The sequence below is a fragment of the Gymnodraco acuticeps genome, unplaced genomic scaffold (assembly GCF_902827175.1).
Source record: "Gymnodraco acuticeps unplaced genomic scaffold, fGymAcu1.1, whole genome shotgun sequence".
Lineage (NCBI taxonomy): Eukaryota > Metazoa > Chordata > Actinopteri > Perciformes > Bathydraconidae > Gymnodraco > Gymnodraco acuticeps.
Window position 1 is genome coordinate 4,756,047 of NW_022990441.1, and position 22,386 is coordinate 4,778,432.

Genomic DNA, 22,386 nt, shown 5'->3' on the forward strand with positions numbered 1-22,386 from the left:
CAATACAAATCGAAAAACGTATTTTGAATAAATTACAATGCACACTAAAGCCAGGAAATGCTACTTTACTGCCACCTGGTGGCTAAACAATTATAAAAAAAATCATGAAACCAATCAGTTAGATAAAATAAACTTGCCTGTTGAAACTTTGATGGTAACATGTATTGTTTTTCTTCTCTAATCAACCCATACAGAAGCAGCTGTTGCTGGATGATGGACAAAATGTACTGATGAAGAAGGTGCTGGACACCTACTTGCTCTTCTTTCAGATCAACCAATCAACGGCCACTCTACGGCATATCTTCGCTGGACTCAGGCTCTTTGTACAAAAGGTCCTGCAAGCTTCATTTTATCATACAACATCTAAGTACAAATTTAAATAGTTTTTCTAATCTTCATCCGTCATCTCTTTCTGTACATGCAGTTCCCCAGTGCATTCTTCCAGGGTAAGGCAGACCTGTGTGGCTGTCTGTGCTACGAGATCCTCAAGTGCTGTAACCATCGCTCCAGCTCCACCCAGACGGAGGCCGCTGCCCTGCTGTATTTTTTCATGAGAAAAAACTTTGAGTTTACAAAGGGCAAGTCTATAGTCCGCTCACATCTGCAGGTCAGTGAGACCAATTATCCTATCTGTACTGTGTGTTTTTTTAATCATGGATTTGGTGTAACAGTGTCCTCACCACATACTCGTACATCCACATCAGGTCATCAAGGCAGTGAGCCAGTTGATAGCAGATGCTGGCATTGGAGGCTCCAGATTTCAGCAGTCTCTGGCTATCATCAATAACTTTGCCAACGGAGATGCACCACTCAAGGTATAGCAGATTAAAGCGAAATGTGGCAGATTTGTTATAATTGTTTGTGGTGCTATTTCATTCTCTTTTCTTAGATATAAAAAATGAATGGAGATCATTCTTATTTCTGCAGAACACTCCATTCCCTGCTGAGGTGAAGGACCTGACCAAACGGATCAGGACGGTTCTGATGGCCACAGCCCAAATGAAGGAGCATGAGAAGGATCCGGAGATGCTGGTGGATCTCCAGTACAGTCTGGCTAACTCCTACGCCAGCACGCCCGAGCTTCGATGCACCTGGCTGGAGAGCATGGCTAAAGTTCACGTCCGCAACGGCGATCTCTCAGAGGTTATAAACCTTTCATGGAACTCTTGCTTAAGAGACTTCACAAATAGCTATTTTGGATTGAAGTATGAATTCAATATGATATTAATGAGTCTGACGTTCCTTTAGGCTGCCATGTGCTACATCCACATCTCAGCCCTTATTGCTGAATCCCTGAAGAGAAGAGGTTAGTGCACACATGTTGCTGCTTTTACTTTTTGCAGCATGGTTTGAAAGTGTTTACGTGTATCTTTCTTTCTAATTCTTGCAGTTGTGCATCTATACATTTTTCTGATTAAAAGTTACCATAACTTCTAATCAGAAAGTCCGATCACAGCCGTCTTCCGTCAATCAGCAAACCTCTCTTTCTCTCTGCTAACACGATCATCACAACTATCTACAAATCATTTAAACTTTCAATCATCAGTCCTTCATTTCTTCATGGGGTTAAATATGTGTGTCTGAAAGTGAGCACTCTGGTGACTTGAGTGTGTCTTTCTGTGAGATTAATAGGAACTAGTCAATCTAGATCTATCTTTGCATCTCAATACTCTTCCCAATCACAACTGTTTTCTACATGTTTTGCTGTGTGGCTGTTCCTCTATCTGTAAATCTGTTTGCTTTTAAGTGTGCTTCCTCATTGAGACTACAGCATGTTTTTATCTTCTGCCGCATGTGTGACATCTTTTTGCATGCTTTTTATCCACCAAGCCTGTGTGCCAAATGTTATCAAAGCATGCCGGCAGCTTCGCCGATTCCTGCTCCTTGTCCTTAAACATTAAAGGCAAAAGCAAGTGGAGTTTGTAAACCTCGTCCTCCTCCTCCCCTCCTACCAAACAGGCTACTGGAGAGCTGACAAGGCCAGGATGTCCAGTGTGTCCCCTGAAGAAAGCCCTGTCTATAACTGTAGCTCCTTACTAACTACCTCCCGAGATCAAGACAGTGAGTGTGTGCGCCTGGGGCCAGCTGGGTGGTGGGAGTTCAGAACAAAAGGATGGAGAAACAAAAGAGTGTGGGAGGGAGTGGGTGTGCAACGAAATGTTTAAACTCCTTCCAATTTTGTGGAAAGTGTTCATACTCACAGGTGGACATGGTTTGGATCGAAGGGACATCGAGTCCGGTTCCAGTTAAAATCGTTACCATTTCAGGTTTTCAACACCGTGCAGTTCAGTTTGGACCGCTGTTCTTGCCTAAATGATATGATACTGTGCTGGTTATCACTAATCACTGTCACTGTTTGACCTGCACGGTTCACTCACAGGAGATGATGTTCAGTGCGACTGGAGTTTGATAAGAAGCATGCTCACTTTTTATGTTTTTAATTTAGTCTACACAAATGGTATGATTTATGTAAAATGCTTGATTGTATTTTATACAAAGATGTTTGTGTTTCAGTATGATAACAGGCTGAACATAACTGTAGGGTAAGTTGGTATCCTTTTACCTGCCTTCATGTCACTTCCATTGTTTATAACCCCAGCGTCGTTCTCCATGGGCTGGGCAGCGTTCATGTGCATCAGCCCCAATGTCAAGGAGGAGGGGGCCATGAAGGAAGACACTGGGACACAAGACACACCATATACAGAGGTCAGTGTTAGCCTTCCATCCTAAAAGTGTTGTGATAAGGGCTCCTGATTTCTCAAAATCCAAGATGCCCTAAATGTCTTGTTTTGTCAGTCGAAAAACCCACGGACACTACGGTTAATGATCATAACCATTACTGCAGTTTTGAGAAAAATGCCCTGTTACGACTGAGTTGCAGTGTTTCTCTCTAACATGTATCCTGGTGCGCTGTGTAGGACACTCTGGTGGAGCAGCTGGAGCTGTGTGTGGACTACCTGTGGAAATCAGAGAGATACGAGCTCATCGCTGACATCAACAAACCTGTGATTGCTGTCTTTGAAAAGAGAAGGGATTTTAAGGTAACTGTTAACACTTATACCCTGTGTGTGTTTGTGTGTGAGTATATATTGAGCCTAACCTCACATGTGTGTTGGTGTTTGACCGCAGAGGCTGTCAGAGCTGTACTACGACATCCATCGCTCCTACCTGAAGGTGACTGAGGTGGTGAACTCAGAAAAGCGACTCTTCGGTCGCTACTACCGTGTAGCTTTCTACGGACAGGTGAGCGACAACTCATCGTGGCACACACTTACACAGACACGTCTGCACACACACATCGCTTAAACCAATGCAAAACAACAGTTACCAAAAAGCTGCAGCCGACGATTTGACCGTGACTCAACTGAAAGACTTATTTTTTATAAACAATGTTACTATTATAAACAAAAACACAGGACGAAAGAAGTCTGGTAAAGTTATTAACACCTCTGGAACAAAACAAATATATATGTAGAGCGAGATGTCACTAGAGATAAGTGGGAAAATGTTCTTTTAATTTGGATGAACTAATTCTTTAGATTTTGCATAAGCATATATGATATTATTATCCTTGAATCCCTGGCATTATTAGAGAAAGAAGCACAGTGCAGTTCAGGCTTGTTTTTTAAGAACCTGCATCCTTGACACAGTTTCCTTGTTAATGAGGGGATACTATTTCCAGGCAGGGATTTGAGAGCCATGAAGTGAAGAAAGAATTAAAAAAGCCGATAATGAGAATATGAAATCCTCTCACCATTGGAAAAAAGAGGAGAGAGATGCAACGTCTCATCAGTGAAGCGTGGAGATGGAGCATAACGAGAAAGATTCCTCACTGAGTCAGTGTCCTTAATTTCTCTGTCTGCTCTTTTCTTCCTTTTTTTATTATATTCTATATCAAGATTGCGGTAAGTTTTGTACGTCTTTGATTTTCCATTTTCCTCGATGCTAACCACTTTTACCTCTCTTCTCCTTCTACCACTATTAACATCCGCTGCTCTTACCCATTGAAGGGTTTGTGTCAAGCTTGCTGTGCTATTCTACTTCCCATAATCTCCAATGATGACGTTTTTCCCTCCTAAACATAAATACTAGCTTTTTTCAAACAGCCACAGTGGACAGGAATAAACCTCATTCACCTTTGACATTTGCCTCAAATGCTGCTTTGAATATGACCTCTGAACTCTCCCATCCAGAACTAAACACCTTGTCAGGGCCAGGTTTTGCTCACAAGTGTTACAGCCTGTTTGTACAATAGTGGCTCAAGAAACCTCTAGGGGCAACATTAAGTCACACTGGCATGTGTACAGTTTGATGTGACAGCAAAAACCACATTCAAAGATTACATTTGCACACACATACTTACACATATAATTAACAGGCATGCTAAGCTATGTTTGCTGTGTATGTGTTCCTGTAGGGTTTCTTTGAGGAAGAGGAGAGCAAAGAGTTTATCTACAAAGAGCCGAAGCTGACAGGGCTGTCGGAAATCTCGCAGAGACTCCTCAAACTCTACTCGGACAAGTTTGGAGCTGACAATGTCAAGATGATACAGGACTCCAATAAGGTATGAAGGTTGTTTGTTTAGACATTAACAAAGATGCCAGACAAATTTGCAATATAATCGCAATAACTTGTGATTGTGTAAAATGTTCGTTTACTGTGGGTCTTTTTTGGCAAACTAAGTATATTTACTATTGTTTGCTTCACATTCTTTAAAAACAGGTAAATCCTAAAGACATCGACCCCAAGTTTGCCTACATTCAGGTGACGTACGTGGTGCCCTTCTTTGATGAGAAAGAACAACAGGACAAAAGGACAGACTTTGAGAGACATCACAACATCAACCGCTTTGTGTTTGAGACGCCGTTCACTCTGTTAGGGAAGAAACATGGAGACGTAGAGGAGCAGTGCAAGAGACGCACCATACTGACCAGTAAGTATTTGTTTACCACAAACAAAAACACCATGTAACACACAATGTAGAGTTGTTTTAATCCATGGGTTACTATGTCTCTCTTTAGCGAGTTCCAGTTTCCCCTACCTGAAGAAGCGTATCCAGGTGGTGGAGCAGCAGAGCACAGAAATGAACCCGATTGAGGTGGCCATCGATGAGATGTCACGAAAAGTATCTGAGCTCAACCAGCTGTGCAACATGGAGGAGGTGGACATGATCCGGCTGCAGCTGAAACTGCAGGGCAGCGTCAGCGTCAAGGTGGGGGTTCTTCCACAACACAGATTATCAGGGGGTTTGGGTGCCTTGTAATTTCTCACCTGATGTTTCCCTTTCCAGGTGAATGCAGGGCCCATGGCCTACGCCAGGGCGTTTTTAGAGGAGAAGAATGCCAAGAAATACCCAGACAACCAGGTCAAACTGCTCAAGGAGATCTTCAGGTACGATTAAAAGTTGGGAAATGTGGTCCTAATATAACAAAGTAGGTATATATTGTGCACTGTAAAACTGGCCGATACAACAGCATATTCTTTAAACATAGAACAGCTTTGTTGCTTGGTATACAACATCATGCCAAGCAAACAAGGATATGGACATAATAAGGACAAAATGATGTCGGATCGAAAATATGAGAAATAAAAAGAAAAGCAAATAGTGCACTAATATAAAAAGACATTGATCTTGTTCTTATAGGGCAGTGATTGGATTTGAGGTGTTAACCCTTAGGGTGTAAAATGCAATATGATACCACTCTTATATATCCCAAACCCATGATGCTCAATTAAACATGTTTTTATAATTTTTATCTAAAACCGATCCAATAGCCAATGAAAACAAATGAACCAGATTTTTACGATAAAGATTCTCACCCAGAGTATTAAAAATCAATGTGAAGGGTATTATTTGCAACACTGATAATAAAAGAACACTTTCTCAAATACATGTGAAAACAATGTACAGGAAAGTTATAGAATTCCTTCATAAAGTGTAGTTCTTATTTGATTTTTGTTGTTTTGCTCATGAGGATTTATATATCTTCCACAAAATGTTGACTCTTACATTGTAAAAAACAACCATCACACAAAAGCTTCTTTCAAAATGTAATCTCAAGAAAAAAACGTACCGCTTAAAGGTCAGTTCAATGACGTGATTAATAATCAGTACAACTCGTTTGCCCCCTGCAGGCAGTTTGCAGAAGCCTGCGGTCAGGCACTGAATGTGAATGAGCGCCTGATCAAGGAGGACCAGCTGGAGTACCAGGAGGAGATGAGAGCTCACTACCGGGACATGCTGACTGAGCTGTCTGGCATCATGAATGAACAGGTCTCACTCTGAAACCAATGAGTGTCCTGACATATACAACCACCACATTGTTGTTGTTTTTTACTTATCCATCTGCAGGACATAATGAGCATCCTCTCTTCCTGTGCATTCCATGTGTATCAGCTTCTGTTTTTACTTCATAGTTGCCTGTACTTCCTTTCCAACTTTTTCTCTCATTTCAGCTACACAAAAGTGTTCATGCTGCCAGTACCTCCTCTCTCTCTAACAGCTCTCTGTCCACTCTTTCTAAGACTGGTATGTCATTTCATCAACCTCCTTCATAAAATACATCGTCACCTTGCTACTTGCTTATCCCACTTTATCTTTCTTCATTATCGTAGCCAAACTGCAAGCCTGATGCCCTACTTTCACATTTTCCTGTTCCAATGCAAGCTTTTTTACTCTTCTTCTGCAGATTCCTCACACAAGACAACCAGGAACGGAACGGCACAGCGCCTACTGAATGGCCAATAGACTCTCAAAAAATCCATTGTGCCAGTTTGAGCTTCATAAGTGGCTTATTTTCTTTTTTCTGACTGTAGTTGTTTCCTGCTGTAACAAGCGGCAGGCTAGTGGAACTGTGCCTGATGGTGAGTTCAGAGAAAATAAGGAAAGAAGTGTGTAGACTGTGGTCGTGATAGTAGTCCTGTGGTTGAACGTTGACTATCGTCGGTAGAGGCCAGGCTGCTGGACTGTTAGCTACTGTTTGTTTTGAAGACTCGATCCCCCGCCCTGCCAACTGATTCATCAGCTTACATACTGACAAACACACTCACAAACAAGTACACAAAGTGCATATGTTCACACAAACAACATGCGCCTTCTCTCCACAACCCCGTCCCTTTAGAGAACAGTGACCTTACTGAGCTTGAGGTGCGTTCAGCTTTATGTAACATATACTTCTCCGGTGCATTTTGATGACAGTTTTTGGATTTTTTCCTGTGGATATCATTGTACTTTACACTATCTTAAGAGATATTGTAAGATTACTGATGTGAACAAAAGAATATTTGATTACAGGTTTTCTAACTAACGAAGCATCTGAAGAGTTGAACGCACCTCCAGTTCCTGTATGAATGTAGAGCAGCTCCACATTGCTACTTTGTATCCTTGCTAATGTTCTGGATATATCACCTTCCCGATTTTCAAACGGAAACAAAACAAATTATGTTTTGTAACATTTTTATGATTCCAATTGCATTGTTACTGTTATTATTTCCTGTACTGTTTTGAATTGTAAATAAGAAATATTAATATTTAAAACGTTTGCATTTTTTCTTTTTATAAAATATACAATATATGAATATTTGTTTAGCTGAAAAAAAGAAACAAAACTAAAGTTTTATGTATAACATTTAAATAAAATTTTGTTAATGTCCAAAATGTATGATTGATGATTCCTAACCTCAGGGTTGCTACTCATTTTAATTTTGTCACTTTGGGTTAGGTGTTGTTTTTTGGCATACTAGCCCCATTTCTTACACTTTCTTACACCGTTTTTGTAACTAGTCTATACTAGAATGACCCTTGGTGTGTTCTGCACTGTCACAGTTTTGTCTGCAGTGTTCATGGTCTGTTAATCTGACTGCATGTTACCATCTGTGGTTCCAGACTAAAGACACTTACATTACAATACTTACAGTACATGAGGTTGAGGTTTCACTGAAAGTGAAATGACTGACACAGAGCAGTTTTCCATTGGATCTGGTGACACTTTTTTCCAATAGTTGGGTATAATTACTGACCATGCAGCGCGCAGGCAGCAGAGTGGTTGTTTAGTTATTGATGCTAAGCCTGAGGTTAGGGCACTGCATAAAAAGAGGTTAAGTGGCCCTGAACATACAGCTGGTAGTAAGAGACTGCATGTGGCCCTCTGTCTCTCACTTTTCTGTTTTTATCTCAGCCTGACAAGACAGCTGACACATTCATATGAGTGTCTCTTCACTCTCCCTCTGTGGTCGCACACCTGAGGTGGAGCAGATTGAGTTTCACTGACCTCCTACCTCTTCTTCTCAAACTCCAGCTGATCAGTATTTTGCTCCTCCTCTGTCTCATCTCTACCTCCTCCCTCCCTCTCTGTAGCCTATTTTGTGAACCAGAAAGGGGGCTGATTGGGTTTCTCTCCTGTACAGACAGGCTTGTGTACGCCTGTCTCCCGCCATGTGGCCTTCACTGTGGCGGGGTCAGGTTGCTTTGAACCAGAACAATTCAGACCATGGTCACACACGACAACATGGTTCAAACCTGCTCCCTGGTAGCCAACAGCTCTTCTGACAATATTTCATAATTTGTTTTTACTTGATTTAAAAGTATTTGTGTGTCACTGGTGTGCTCAGAGACTGTCTGGGCTCATGGGAACCTGACCATTCTTCCCTGTGTGTGGAGACCCCACTGAGCGTCATTATCTGTCATTTTCTCTGTGTGTGCAGCCTGCCTGTATTTGATATCTGTTGCATGATTCCTTCTCTTATTTTTAATCGAAGCCCCCTTCTGTCTTCATGTATTTTCTTTCCAAGACATCTTTGGGTTGACCTCCTGACCTTAACGTTTATCAAAGACATGTGTTAGACTTAAATGAAAGGCCTACCTATCCATAAATGTTTTTTAACATTACGGGCTCCCGCATGTATAAATGTGAATTTTAAAAGACAGAAATTCAATCTACATTTGATCAGATTACAATTAATCAATGTGCCCTATAGCTTTTTGGTCTTGTTGGATGATCTTCTAAAAAACAATCAGATCAGAAGGAATTCTGATACTTTCTCAGTTTCTTTCCAAGATTTATCTTTGCTGACAGGTGTAATCAATATTTTAGAGGAAGGATATTGTAATCCCAACATAGACATGGGCATTACAAGAGGAAGAGTGAGGTGCCCAGACAAATCTGATCTACCAAATCTTCATTTGAGCTATAACAAAGAGTTTTGTATATTTTGTAGGGCCAGATGTTTTCATAAACGCGAATTATTTCACAGAACCTGCAGGTTTAGTAGCTAGGTCTCCCGCCACTCAAGCTCCAGCGCAGTGCACATTTCATTTCCGACCCCTGCTTAGTTTTCCTGAAACAGGACGCCGGGGCTGATGAATAAAACATCCTCTGTGTGCTGCTGGCTGATCACCGGAGCCCTTTCAGCTGTATAAGTGGTGAAAGGCGACATAATCTCCCCAGAACAAGATCTGGACTGAGATTGAGGAGCACACAGTAGAGAAAGACAGAGGGAGGACCACAACAACTTCTGGGAGCAAAAATGTTAAAACCCCAGCAGCGCGGAGAGCTTCTCCTGCACGACTGCCCTCCGGTGTTTGGGAAGCCGTGGTACTGGCAGCGCAGCAGCAGCGCCATGGAGAGCACGCGCAGCCTGGCGCAGGTTATCATGGAGATGCGCGAGGACATCCAGAAGCTGGAGGCCGAGAACCGCGAGCTGCGGGAAGACTCCATGGGAGACTCCGGTCAGCGGGCATATGGGGCCAAGCAGGGGGAAGCCAGGCTGGGGTTTTCAGCAGCAGGGCAGCGGGTGGAGAACCCGTATGTGAACCTGAGGCGCAATGCGTCTGCGCCAGTTCTGGAGGGACAGTACAAAGGTAAGAAAAAGCCTTTTACAACACAGGTGCTTTAAACTTGTCAGAACAGCAACAACCCGTTTTGTAATTTACATTAACTGATTAATAAAGGAAGGGGGTGGGGGCTGTTATGAAGGGACACTCCAGTGATTCAGCATACAACACTTTTTAAAAAAAAATGAAGAATACTCCAAATCTGAGGAGCAAGAGCATAGATTTGTCCAGCAAAAACACTAAATCCTATTCTCATTTTTGCAATTCAGTAGCATCTTTATTGAAAAATGTTTAAAGAAATTAACTTGCAATGCACAGCAAGATGTAAAAAATAATATTATTTCCTTTTTTTTTGACAAAAAAGTTACATTTTTAAATGTGAGTAGAAAGATATGTCATTAAAGAGGCATGGGGAAATATTAAACCCGAAATTTAAATTGGACATCACAACTTCCCATATCTATCCCTGCACTGTTGAAATTGATAAATGCCAACACACAATCTCTTATTTCACAGAGAACACCGTCATGACTGTCCGAAGGTACTCCATCAGCTCCAACCTGTCTGGTGTGACCATGACGGAGGGAAGGACTGACGGGGCACAGCCCAGTGACTCTGGATGGGGAAGACTACAAGGAGAAATCCAGCATGGTAATGGCATCTTTGGTAACTCGGCGATGGAAGAAGTGGGAAAAGCTACCAACAGACACTCCCTGCAGGAATATGTACACAAAAACAGGTGAGCACAGCTATCTTCTGCACTTTTCATTTCAGGAATGTAGATATTGAAATGTGAAATGTGTTTTGAATTGGAGGTTTTTCAAAGTTCTCCCCAGTTCAAATATACAAGGTCCATTGTCTATAACTATACAATGTTTGCTAAGTTGCAGTTCTGTTGCTACATAACAATTTTGATTTCTTTGACCTTTTAGGGCCAAGGTAAAAACTGTCACGTTTCTTCTACCTGTGGATGACATTTATACAAACAGGCCAGTTCTGACCAAACAACAGGAGGAGCCAAAATTCACCGAGCTGGCTCCCATAACTGAGACAGATTCCTGAGGGAAGCAGAGCTTTTTAAGACCTTGGATATGGACCAATGTGCACCCATGAACTGAGGTTAGCTTTTTCCTTTAGGTCAGTGTGGATTGGGCTCTTAATGATTGAGCCAGCAGACCGATTTTATCACACCTGACCACACAAACAGAAGACTTTGGTTACAGGTGTTGTTTTCATCCGGCCATTGCAATCCGGGCCGGGTTAACAGTGATGAGACACGGGGCCCTCTGCGGCGAGGATCCTATGTCTGTACTGCTCACCTGACCGGGTGACGTTTCAAAGTGACACACCTGCAGGTGACGGGTCATTTACGGACAGTTTTGGTCAGTGACTAAGGCTTTGTGAGCAACATCAGACTCATTAGTTATTTACCTTTGTTTATTTTCACATATGGGTTGTCAATGGGTCACGTGTGTATAAACATGTGATCTCTTTCTTAGCCGTGATCCTCAAAACTGAATTTTGTTTTGGTACATGTAACACAGTAGTATCTACTTTCATGTATGGAAATCTCTTTGTAAATATATCGTATATAGTTTGGCATATTAACATGAACATTTAGGCTAAGGCACCTTATACAGTCATAATACTATAAATGTTAACATGTGATATACGCAGTTCTGTTGATTATTTTTGGCACATTTATAATTCATTTATAGTTACCATTACAATATAACATAAAACTGTAACATGAAGTATTTTTAACTGGATGTACAACTACTTTTTGTGCCGTGCTCACAAGAAGTAAAGTTTAAAGTGCCTTTTTACCTCTCCTTTGATAAACTGTAGAGTTCATATTTAAGCCACATAACTTAATAATGTTCACCTTCTGTGCTCGTAAAACATATTGGTAGTTTATCACAATATTTGATATTAATAATAACATACACCCACACGCAAAGCACACAGCCTACATTAATGTAACATTGTATTTGCTACAGCAAAAATTGTCAATATTTACTTAAGAGAAACATTGACAATGCAGAGAATCGAAGAATCTGATGTAATTCAAAGTGAGAATGATACCATCTACACAAAAGCTATTTTTCTATGACTGCTGCTCAAGAGCATTGGCATGAGTAAAATATGCTGCACCTTTTATGAGTCTTCTATATCAATCAGCCATTCGTCATTTTTAACCATCTCTATATTTGCTTTGATTGGTTTCCATGGCAGACGTAACCAGCTTTTGTTTCACTGTCGCTAAGACAACGTCCAACATGTTTTTCAAATTATAATAAATGAAGAAAAAAAGAAACACTAGAAAGTGATGCAATAATTATTGGATTTACAGTTATGTCTTATTTTAAATGTTTTAAGTGGCCTACACTATCATTGCAGCGGTATTGTTTTTGTCTTCCAATGAATAACATTGGTTTGCTAGAAGGTATAAAGCTAAATGTAGTCTTGAAGAAAGTAATTAATCATAAAGGTTTTTGGTAAAAAATCAGCAGAAAATGTGTTTTAAAATCCTTATGATTTTATTATGGTCTGATGTCTCCTGAAGTAATGATGGTGGTCCATGTTACCAGCATCAAAGGTAAAAAAAGACAATTATGTCAAAGCAAAAGAGCCCAACAGGAGCACAGCAGGGTACAGGTTCAAGGAATATCTGGAATATCTTGAATAAAAAGCAATGTGCTAATGCTGTTTGCCAAAACAAAAACAACACAAAACAGTACTGTAGACATATGCAAACATAAATACTTCATAACTCAGAGAAATACTTTTTCCACTCAAAAACATGTACCCATGATTTTCCAAAAATATTAAAATCTGCTTGCATAATGTATAAATAATCCATCCATCCATCTTCTCCCGCTTATCCGTGGTCGGGTCGCGGGGGTAGCAGTTCCAGCAGAGCCCCAAACTGGCCACATCAACCAGCACTGACTGGGGGATCCCAAGGCGCTCCCAGGCCAGCGAAGAGATATAATCCCTCCACCTGGTCCTAGGTCTACCCCTTGGTCTCTTCCCAGCTGGACGTGCCTGGAACACCTCCCTAGGGAGGCGCCCAGGTGGCACCCCTAACTAGGTGCCCGAACCACCTCAACTGGCTCCTTTCGACGCGAAGGAGGAGCAGTTCAACTCTGAGTCCCTCCCGGATGACTGAACTTCTCACCTTATCCCTAAGGGAGACACCAGCCACCCTGCGGAGAAAACCCATCTCGGCCGCTTGTATCCGCGATATCGTTCTTTCGGTCATGACCCATCCTTCATGACCATAGGTGAGCGTAGGAACGAAAATGGCCCGGAAGACAGAGAGCTTTGCCTTCTGGCTCAGCTCCCTTTTCGTCACAACGGTGCGGTAAAGCGACTGCAGTACCGCTCCCGCTGCTCCGATTCTCCGGCCCATCTCACGCTCCATTGTTCCCTCACTCGAGAACAAGACCCCGAGATACTTGAACTCCTTCACTTGGGGTAAGGACTCATTCCCTACTTGGAGTGGACAGTCCATGGCCTCAGATTTGGAGGTGCTGATCCTCATCCCAGCCGCTTCACACTCGGTTGCGAACCGATCCAGTGAGTGCTGAAGGTCGCAGACCGATGAAGCCATTAGAAACCACATCATCTGCAAAAAGCAGTGGTGCAATCCTTAGTCCACCGAACTGCAGACCCCCTCCCCCACGACTACGCCTCAAAATCCGATCCATGTATATTAAAACAGGATTGGTGACAAAGCGCAGCCCTGGCGGAGGAAACCCTCACCGGAAATGGGTCCGACTTACTGCCGAGGGCCCGGACACAGCTCTCGCTTTGGGAGTACAGAGATTGGATGGCCCTGAGTAGAGATACCCTCACCCCATACTCCCGCAGCACCTCCCACAGTAACTCCCTGGGAACTCGGTCATACGTCTTCTCCAAGTCTACAAAACACATGTAGACCGGATAAGCGTACTCCCAGGCCCCCTCCAGGATCCTTGCGAGAGTAAAAAGCTGATCCGTCTATATCTATGTATAAATAATGACAAATGTTATAATCATAACATACAACATGTGTGTACACACTATACACACATAAAGAGAGACGGCAATAAAGTACATCACAGTGTATTTTAGGTCCTTCAACACAGTAGGTAATTCACATACAGTAATATCGATTAAAGCATTTCATAACTTTACAACGCTAAAGGCTGCTGCACTATTTATGATGTGTAACTATTAAGAAACCCAGGAATCTTTTAACACCAATAATTTAAAAAATATATATTACTGATATCCTATTAGTGTAAAATATATTTCCAAGCCCAAAAGCACTACAAGAAAAAAATCAAAAACTGTTTCCATCACTTTTTGGTAGTTCACTTTTAGGATAGTGAAGCTGTAACTATAACTAGTATGCCCTCTGCTGGTGAAGGAGTTAATTTAAAAAGAAAACGGATGTAGCCAAAATGTTTTAGCAGACATGCTCCATGAACACAAATATAGTTTCTTCTGAGGTATTTATAAAGAATGAGTAAATTACAAGTTAAAGCCCCCTCTTTTATTTTTTGGGATAAAATACACTTTGGGTGGACTGGTATAAACATCCGTCTGGTTTAAAACCAGACTTTTTGGATCTGTTGCATGTTGCTCAAACAGTAAAAAATATATTTTCCACAAGGGATCATAGCTCATATGTTCATGAAGGGATATTCTTTAGTTATAATCTGTCAGGGACTGTGTGGATGGTTCCCATATACGACCAAAGGTAGGTAGATAGCACTGACAGGATTAGTTTAGGGTTCTGTGTGTGTTCCGTCCTGCTGAGTGTCAGGTCCACAGGGAGGTCTGCAGAGCCCTCATGTCCCTCAGCAGCCTCAGGTTGCTCTGGCTCCTCTCTCCTGGTCTCACTGCAGCTGAGCGACCTCTGGTGGAAACTGTGGTCGTCCCTCTCACCTCGTTCCCTCTGTTCTGCCTGGAGTTACTTTCTTTTCTTAACTTTTTTATCTAGAGGAGAGACGAGAAAAGGTCAAATATATATACATCTTAGTGCAATTAGTTTGCTTGTGTGAACTGAATTGTTTCTGCTTTAAGACCTACCTGTGTTTTGTGTTTGTAGAGTTGACCGATCTGCTCTCCTTTCCTCTCCATTTTCAGCAGCAGCCTCTCCTGCTCCCGCTGGAGTTCTTTTCTTTCCTGCGTAGAAACACTCGCCTCCACCTGCTTCATCAACTCCTCCTGCTCTCTGTAGCAAAAACAAATGATAACATTGAATACTATGCTCATCACTTCCATTACATTACATGACATTGCATTTAGCTGATGCTTTTATCCAAAGCGACTTACAATAAGGACATTCAACCAGGAAGATACAACCTTGAAGAAAACAGAATCATATAAGTACACCAGGTTTCATAGAGCTAAAACATTTCAAGTGCTACTCAACTGGCTTTAGATAAGCCAGCCCTTTATTAGTATATAAGTGCTTTGTTAGTAACTCTATCGCTCGAAGTGGAGTCGAAAGAGATGAGTTTTCAGTCTGCCCTAGAAGATGTGCAAGCTATCTGCTGTCCTGATTTCAATGGGGAGCTCATTCCACCATCTTGGAGCCATGATAGCAAACCCACGTGTTTTTGCTGATGGGAACTTGGGTCCCCCTCGCAGTGCGGGTGCAGCGAGCCGTTTGGCTGATGCAGAGCGAAGTGCACGCGCTGGGGTGTACGGTTTAACCATGTCCTGGATGTAGGAAGGGCCAGATCCATTCGCAGCATGGTACGCAAGTACCATTGTTTTGAAGTGGATTATAGCAGTTACCGGAAGCCAGTGAAGGGAGCGGAGGAGCGGCGTGGTGTGGGAAAATGTAGGAAGGTTGAAGACCAGGCGAGCCGCTGCATTCTGGATGAGCTGCAGAGGTCGGATGGCACATGCAGGTAGACCAGCCAGGAGGGAGTTGCAGTAGTCTAGGCGTGAGATGACGAGAGTCTGGACCAGAACCTGCGTGGCTTTCTGGGTCAGCTGGGGACGTATCCTCCTGATGTTGTAAAGCGTGTATCTGCAGCAACGGGTTGTAGCAGCGATGTTTGCAGTGAAGGACAGTTTGTTATCTAGGATCACACCCAGATTCCTTGCAGTCTGAGTCGGGGAAACAACAGAGGTGCCAATGTTGATTGTCAGGTCAAGAGTGGGACAATCTTTTCCCGGAAGGAAAAGCAGTTCAGTCTTGTCAAGGTTGAGCTTGAGGTGGTGAGCAGACATCCACTGAGAGATGTCAGCTAGACAAGCAGAGATGCGTGCGACGACCTGGGTCTCTGAGCGGGGAAAGGACAGAATGAATTGGGTGTCATCAGCGTAGCAATGGTATGAAAAACTATGCGGGCTAATGACTGATCTGAGCGAGTTTGTCACTTCCTTAGAGCTCTCATCACGCCTGGCTCGCAGAGAACTCACAGCTCCATAGTTTATCTTTTGTTAACTGGACTTATAACTTCACATTATACATTCATATTTAATTTAATATGACATTCATTGCACACTTAATGTAAATAATATCCTACTTATATACTGTGTTAGCTGTAATTTGGCCCTTCAATATTGTTTTATTTGTCAATAGTTTACAGATTTGTATCTTCACGGTCAACTGGTCAAATATGTGCAATGCCTTGTTTTACATGCTGCTGGAATGAAACATTTCCCCAATTTGGGATCAATAAAGTATATTATCTTATATGTTCACTCACACGCTCATAAGTCGCAGCTCCTCGTGCAGTGCTTGAAGAAGCTCTGACAGCTCTTCACCACTGCCAGAGGAGGAAGAGGAGTAGCTGTCTGAATGCCTCCCACTCCCCGTCTCACAGCTGTTGGAGAGGACACGGCTGTTGCAGAGCTGAGGCTGGTGTCGCTTCAGGAGAGACAAAACGGACTGGACGTTAGCTCGGACCGAGTGGCTGCAGCCGGCCGACTGAAAGGAGATGGGAGGAAGAGAGCCAGTGTAAGGGAAGTGCAGCATTAAATAAATCAATTTGTAACCAACACTTTATCCACTAAACAGGCTAATGTGCCCAACCTACCGTTCCAGCAACAAAAGGAATATCCCTGAGGCTCAGTCTATAGTGTGGCTCTGTGAAAGACGACTGCTGTGGTGAAGATTTCTGGAAAGAGAAAATCGACATAAACAATATTAAGATCCACAAGAGAAGTGCACATTTGGGAGTATAAAGTATGCACACAGCTCTGGATTGTTTTATTAGCACTACATCTATCAAAGCTAATGATTCAATCATTTACTGTTTTAAATATTCAACAGACTTTTGTTTTCCGACCAAATAATATACATCAAATAAAAACCAAGAAAATAATGTTTCTTTCCTTTTTATCATTTTAAGAATGTATCAAGATATCCTTAGAAATGCACCCAATTTGTTTCTATTTGATTCAATATAACCTTTACATATATATACCCACAATATAGATAAACACTTGATTTCAACCGCCTTTTCACATTTGTTTAAACATTTACAAAACCGAGAGAAAAAAAAACATTCTCAGTGGACACAGTTCGAAAGCCTTGAACCACCTCTATTTAGTTCTTTACCTTTGAATGTGACTTTTTCTCTTTTGACTGACTGGAAGACAGGTGAGGTGACACCGACTGCAGCAGTATCCTGTTGGTCTCCAAACCTGTCTGTAGCTGAGGAACATACAAACAAAATAGCAGGCATAGAAAATGTAAAAAAATGTTTATAATAATGGCAGCTCAAGATAAATTACAAATTAGGACCTTGTTACCTGATTGGCCTTGTCCTGGACCAGCTTCCTCTGGTGCTCCTCCTCCTGGAGTTTCATTTCCAGCCTCCGAATTTTCCGCTGATGTAATCAAACACACGTAATAATCATTATTGTGGTAATCATTCATAACAATACCAACAATTAAGATTACATTTTATTCATCACTGCCCCCTTTAGATTTAAGCATTTTTTACATCATCCTGTCATACCCTGCAAATAGTGGGCCTAAATTCTTGAATAATGTATGCCTTTTGACAAAACCTTCAATAATCAATGCTTTGTTTTCATTTGTTTGCAGACCTGTAAACTTCAGGACCTGTTCCATCTACCTGTACATAGAAATGTTAACCAATGATATACTCTAGGAAACATTTAACTGTGTGCTTTTCCGTACCGAAGCATTGTTTTGGGTGCGTGTCAGCCTGAAATACTCCTGCTCCAGTCGCTCCAGCTTCTCTAACTGGGCATGCTCAGACTCTGTGCCACAATGTGGATCAGCTGACGTGGCTGTCTCGACGGGAACCTGAAAATGTAGAGAGAAATTCAGTACATAACACAATACACATAAGATGCTTTTACTCAAGAATACTGCATTTAAGGATGAGGGTTTTTAGTGTGTTTGTGTAAACAATTTTTTTTAATAAGATTTATCTTATTTCAAAGAATACAAGGAACTGTGTCAACCTGCTGTTTGAGCAGGCTGGTCCCGTCAGCCTTGGCGCTGCGCAGCATCTTCTTCATGTGATCCAGCTGTTGCTCCAGCTTCACACAGCGAGACTCTGCTGCAGCCAGGTGGGTGATCAACGCTGTGGACAACATTCAGAGCAATAACCCAAAGTCCCTTTTTTCAACTATTAACAAGCTCCTCAACCCCATGGATAATATCTCCAACTCCTTCACCACCTCAAAGTGTGAATCCTTCCTCTCATTCCTCCAAAGCAAAATTGAAATAATACACAGCAACATAGCCAACTCCTCCGTCTCGTCCACCACCCATCCTTTTCCGGAACCTGCCTACCTTCCTCCTTCCAGGCACCCTTTTACAGCCTTCAGACAAATTACCTCACTGGACATAGTTGCCCAAGTCACCGGCATAAATACCTCAACTTCCATCCTGGACCCCATGCCCTCCATCCTTTTCAAGGCCTGCCTCCCCCAACTCACTCATCTTATCACCAGTCATTAACTCCTCTCTGTCCACTGGACTCGTCCCCCCTGATCTGAAACTCGCTGCTGTCACTCCCATACTCAAAACACCTGGTCTCAACCCTGATTCCCTCAATAACTACCGGCCCATCTCTAACCTCCCATTCCTGTCAAAATTCTGGAGCGAACTGTTGCCTCCCAACTAAAATCCCATCTGGACTGCAATAACCTTCATGAACCTTTTCAATCTGGTTTCCGTACTCGCCACAGCACAGAATCTGCCCTACTCAAGGTGACCAACGACATTCTCCTCTCTGCTGACTCTGGTTCCCTCTCAATTCTCATTCTCCTTGACCTAACAGCCGCATTTGACACGATCAACCATTCCATCCTCATCAACCGCCTCCAGTCTTCCATTGGCATTCCCGGTACTGCCCTCTCCTGGCTTAAATCCTATCTCTCTGACAGATATCAATTCATCTCCATTAACAACTCCAAATCCCCCACAGCCCCCGTCAATCATGACGTCCCTCAGGGTTATGTACTTGGTCCCCTTCTGTTCATCATCTACATCCTCCCAATTGGACAAATCCTCCATCAACACCAACTCCAGTTCCACTGTTATGCTGATGACACGTAGCTCTACCTCTCAACAAAATCAATTTCTCCAACCACACACTCCCAGCTCAGCACCTGCCTCACTGACATTACAATTTGGATGCAAAACAATTTTCTAAAACTTAACTGTGACAAATCGGAACTTATAATCATTGGCCCAAACTCACTTACCCGCTCAACCCAAGATTTTTCTCTTACCATCGATGTCTCCATTGTCAACCCCTCCACTCACATCCGTAACCTTGGCATCATCCTCGACCCCACCCTCACTTTCATCCCTCATGTCAACCAGGTCACAAAAACGCATTCTTCCATTTAAAGAACATCGCCCGCATTAGACCCTCCCTCTCATCGACCGCTGCTGAAACTCTGATCCATGCCTTTATAACATCCCGACTGGATTACTGCAACAGCATACTTTTTGGATCACCTGCATTCACACTAATATGTCCAAAACTCAGCTGCCCGCTTGCTCACCTCCACCCGACGCTCCGACCACATCACTCCTATCCTCCATAACCTCCACTGGCTCCCCATCAAACACCGCATTGACTTTAAAATATTACTTTTCACTTTCAAAGCCCTCAACAACCTTGCCCCCCCCCTACCTCTGTGACCTCATCCAACGACACAACCCCACCCATCGCCTCAGGTCTGCTGAAGCTAACCTACTGCAGCCCATCAGGACAAAGCTCCGGACCTGGGGTGACAGGGCCTTCGCAGCAGCCTCCCCCGCACTCTGGAACTCCCTCCCCAGCCACGTCAGATCCGCCAACACTCTCACATCATTCAAACAATCCCTCAAAACTCACCTTTTCACTCTTGCCTTCAACTCCTAATCAACTAACCCCTTGCCCTTATTCCACATACAGTAGCTTAGCACTTTCTACTTTTGTTGTTATTTTGTTTTACTTGCTTGTAAGCGCTTTATAAATGTAATGTATTATTATTATTATATAAGAAATAAGGAATAAGAGGAAAAATAAACCAGTTTAAGCCTGGACAACATGGCCAAAAACTTCTATAACCATATAGGTAATTTCCTATCTCAGTAACAGATTATATCATAATATAGCTCATTTTCTGGAAATGTAATATCAAATCATCATATAAGTTAAGCATATTTCTGTATGCTCCTGTCTGAATAAAACACTGACCAAGTGAAAAGTTACGAGTATTGTCTCATTTAAATGAGAACTTTAGAGAAAAATAAAGAACACTTTTAAGTGTAACGAACACCAATTTAAACAAATATATATTTCCAGATATACACTGTGTTTGTGTATAAGCATGGCAGTAACTCATATTAAAACAATAGTTCGAGTTTCCTACTTTGGGGTATTTTCAAAATAAATCCTGCCCTCTGCTGTTGGAAAACAATACACAGAATTAATTTTTTTAACAATGAATTATTTTAACAATATATGATTTGATCACAATATGATTCTATTGAAAGATACATTAATTTAATTAACACACAGCAGCCTTCCATTTTAATATGTTGTTGATATACCCACCTTGATTGCAGTTGGACTTGCCATTTCTCTCTCTATCTGTGTCTGTGTGATCCTTCAAGAGTTGCTGTGTGACTTTATCACTCTGCAGATGTGTGGACAATGCCTCTTTCCCCATAGTGTGCAGACTGAGCTTTGCAGCTCCTTTCTCCAACTCCAACCTCCTGATCTTCTCCTGGAGATTCCTCAGGCCAGATAGGATCTCTACACATGGAGATCATAACAGGATATGATGCACATGGGGATATATTGAACATATTCAGAGCAGGAGTATAGTAGTTGTGGTGTAATCAGATATTATTTTAAAGTTTGGGTGCAAGAATAGCAGTGTAGGATCGATAGAGGGAGAGAATGAATAGATGTCGGTGCAACTGAGACATCCAAGTAGTGGCTTCATGTTACACATGCTGTAACCATGGAGCCCTGAAACACTGCAATACCTGAATGGAAACTTTGTAAAAGGGAAAACAACACACACACACACACACACACACACACACACACACACACACACACACACACACACACACACACACACACACACACACACACATATTTAAAGTTACCTGTACAGTTGGTCTCTGGGAATGCCTTGCTGGGTGATGGTGGTCGACATGAAAGATGTGTGCGTGTTTGGGGTGTGTGATGCACAAGTGTGCTGATGAAGGGACGGTGGGCAGGATACTCTCTGTAGGATGGGAGTGACATGATGTCAGATACTACTCCTCTGGGTGCTGGAGGTGGACAGAGCTCCTGCAGGAAAAGAGGGGCTAAATGTTGACAAGCATCCACAATAGCTGGCAAATATTGTAGATTTCTACAGTATATTTTCAATGAGGGATAGTTCTATATTGCAGTGAGAGTAGCATGTGATCAATGACCAGCAAATAATAAATACATAGACAATAGGGAAGTAAATATGAGCTCAAACTTGTATTGTCATGCTCCAGCTTCCACTAAAATTACAATATGATTTTGCCCTGCTCAAGTCAAATATATTGCACATTGACACTTCAGCACACTTTCTAGTTCTGCAACATCAGCTGGACTGAGTTGTAGCAACTGCTGCTAGGTTATTTTTATAGTCCATGATCCATCTAACTCACCATAAACGGTGGCTCGCAGCTTTAACGCTTCATTATAAGAGTATTTTAGATGAGTGTTAAGTGTAGTAACGATAAAGCTACCTTCTCCCGCGTAGCATCAGCACCGAGTGTCTTTGACAGCGTCTCCATCGAAATGCAGCCAATCCACTTCCTCTCGCTGTCGCTGTTGCAAACCACGTCGTAAAATAGCTAGTTTAAATTATAGTTAAAGGCAAAACAAATGCATAACGATTAACAGCCTGCTAGCTAAACGCAGATTATATGGCTGCTAGTGCTAATATGGGTTGGGAAAAGAAAACATCACTTGACAGGCAACACAATCCAGGGTTTCTGATGGGTGTGAATGATTTATATACCAGCTTGGTCCGTCAGGTGCTGAACATCCGTTATTTTTGAGAGCAGG

At 42.3% G+C, this 22,386-nt stretch overlaps 3 protein-coding genes across 9 annotated transcripts in view; 2 read left to right on the plus strand and 1 right to left on the minus strand.

Annotated features, from left to right (window-relative positions):
* Positions 1-7,541, plus strand: part of dock10 (dedicator of cytokinesis 10) — a 62,575-nt gene extending 55,034 nt beyond the window's left edge. For 6 of the 7 annotated variants that reach the window (XM_034225422.1, XM_034225421.1, XM_034225425.1 and 3 more), the window contains 16 exons: positions 195-332; positions 425-607; positions 705-815; positions 928-1,143; positions 1,249-1,306; positions 1,960-2,061; positions 2,600-2,706; positions 2,919-3,041; positions 3,130-3,243; positions 4,418-4,564; positions 4,723-4,933; positions 5,022-5,212; positions 5,291-5,391; positions 6,136-6,274; positions 6,457-6,529; positions 6,690-7,541. In XM_034225422.1, coding sequence (XP_034081313.1) covers positions 195-332; positions 425-607; positions 705-815; positions 928-1,143; positions 1,249-1,306; positions 1,960-2,061; positions 2,600-2,706; positions 2,919-3,041; positions 3,130-3,243; positions 4,418-4,564; positions 4,723-4,933; positions 5,022-5,212; positions 5,291-5,391; positions 6,136-6,274; positions 6,457-6,529; positions 6,690-6,748 — 2,073 coding nt within the window. In that variant the 3' untranslated portion in view covers positions 6,749-7,541. The remainder of the gene's footprint in view (positions 1-194; positions 333-424; positions 608-704; positions 816-927; positions 1,144-1,248; positions 1,307-1,959; positions 2,062-2,599; positions 2,707-2,918; positions 3,042-3,129; positions 3,244-4,417; positions 4,565-4,722; positions 4,934-5,021; positions 5,213-5,290; positions 5,392-6,135; positions 6,275-6,456; positions 6,530-6,689) is intronic. The other variant, XM_034225424.1, reaches the window with a different exon arrangement.
* A 256-nt stretch (positions 7,542-7,797) lies between these two features.
* LOC117552156 lies at positions 7,798-11,596 on the plus strand. The gene is made up of 3 exons (XM_034225426.1): positions 7,798-9,859; positions 10,349-10,571; positions 10,765-11,596. The coding sequence occupies exons 1-3, from the start codon at positions 9,526-9,528 to the stop codon at positions 10,892-10,894; spliced, it is 687 nt and encodes a 228-aa protein (XP_034081317.1). The 5' UTR covers positions 7,798-9,525; the 3' UTR covers positions 10,895-11,596.
* A 2,330-nt stretch (positions 11,597-13,926) lies between these two features.
* cep57 (centrosomal protein 57) lies at positions 13,927-22,281 on the minus strand. Its single transcript, XM_034225390.1, has 11 exons — positions 22,065-22,281; positions 21,444-21,630; positions 20,881-21,081; positions 18,284-18,405; positions 17,994-18,122; positions 17,600-17,677; positions 17,406-17,501; positions 16,882-16,962; positions 16,552-16,772; positions 14,915-15,059; positions 13,927-14,821 (listed from the first exon to the last, which is right to left on the minus strand). Exons 1-11 carry the CDS (start codon positions 22,110-22,112, stop codon positions 14,645-14,647), a joined length of 1,485 nt encoding a protein of 494 aa, XP_034081281.1. The 5' UTR covers positions 22,113-22,281; the 3' UTR covers positions 13,927-14,644.
* Between the last annotated feature and the right edge of the window lie 105 nt (positions 22,282-22,386).

Coding starts and splice junctions, on each gene's coding strand:
- LOC117552156 (XM_034225426.1), top strand. CDS start 9,526: ATGTTAAAACCCCAGCAGCGCGGAGAGCTTCTCCTGCACGACTGCCCT. Junction 9,860..10,348: donor TCTGGAGGGACAGTACAAAG/GTAAGAAAAAGC, acceptor CTTATTTCACAG/AGAACACCGTCATGACTGTC. Junction 10,572..10,764: donor GAATATGTACACAAAAACAG/GTGAGCACAGCT, acceptor TTGACCTTTTAG/GGCCAAGGTAAAAACTGTCA.
- cep57 (XM_034225390.1), bottom strand. CDS start 22,112: ATGGAGACGCTGTCAAAGACACTCGGTGCTGATGCTACGCGGGAGAAG. Junction 16,963..17,405: donor AGAAAAAGTCACATTCAAAG/GTAAAGAACTAA, acceptor TTCTCTTTCCAG/AAATCTTCACCACAGCAGTC. Junction 16,773..16,881: donor TTCCTTTTGTTGCTGGAACG/GTAGGTTGGGCA, acceptor ATCTCCTTTCAG/TCGGCCGGCTGCAGCCACTC.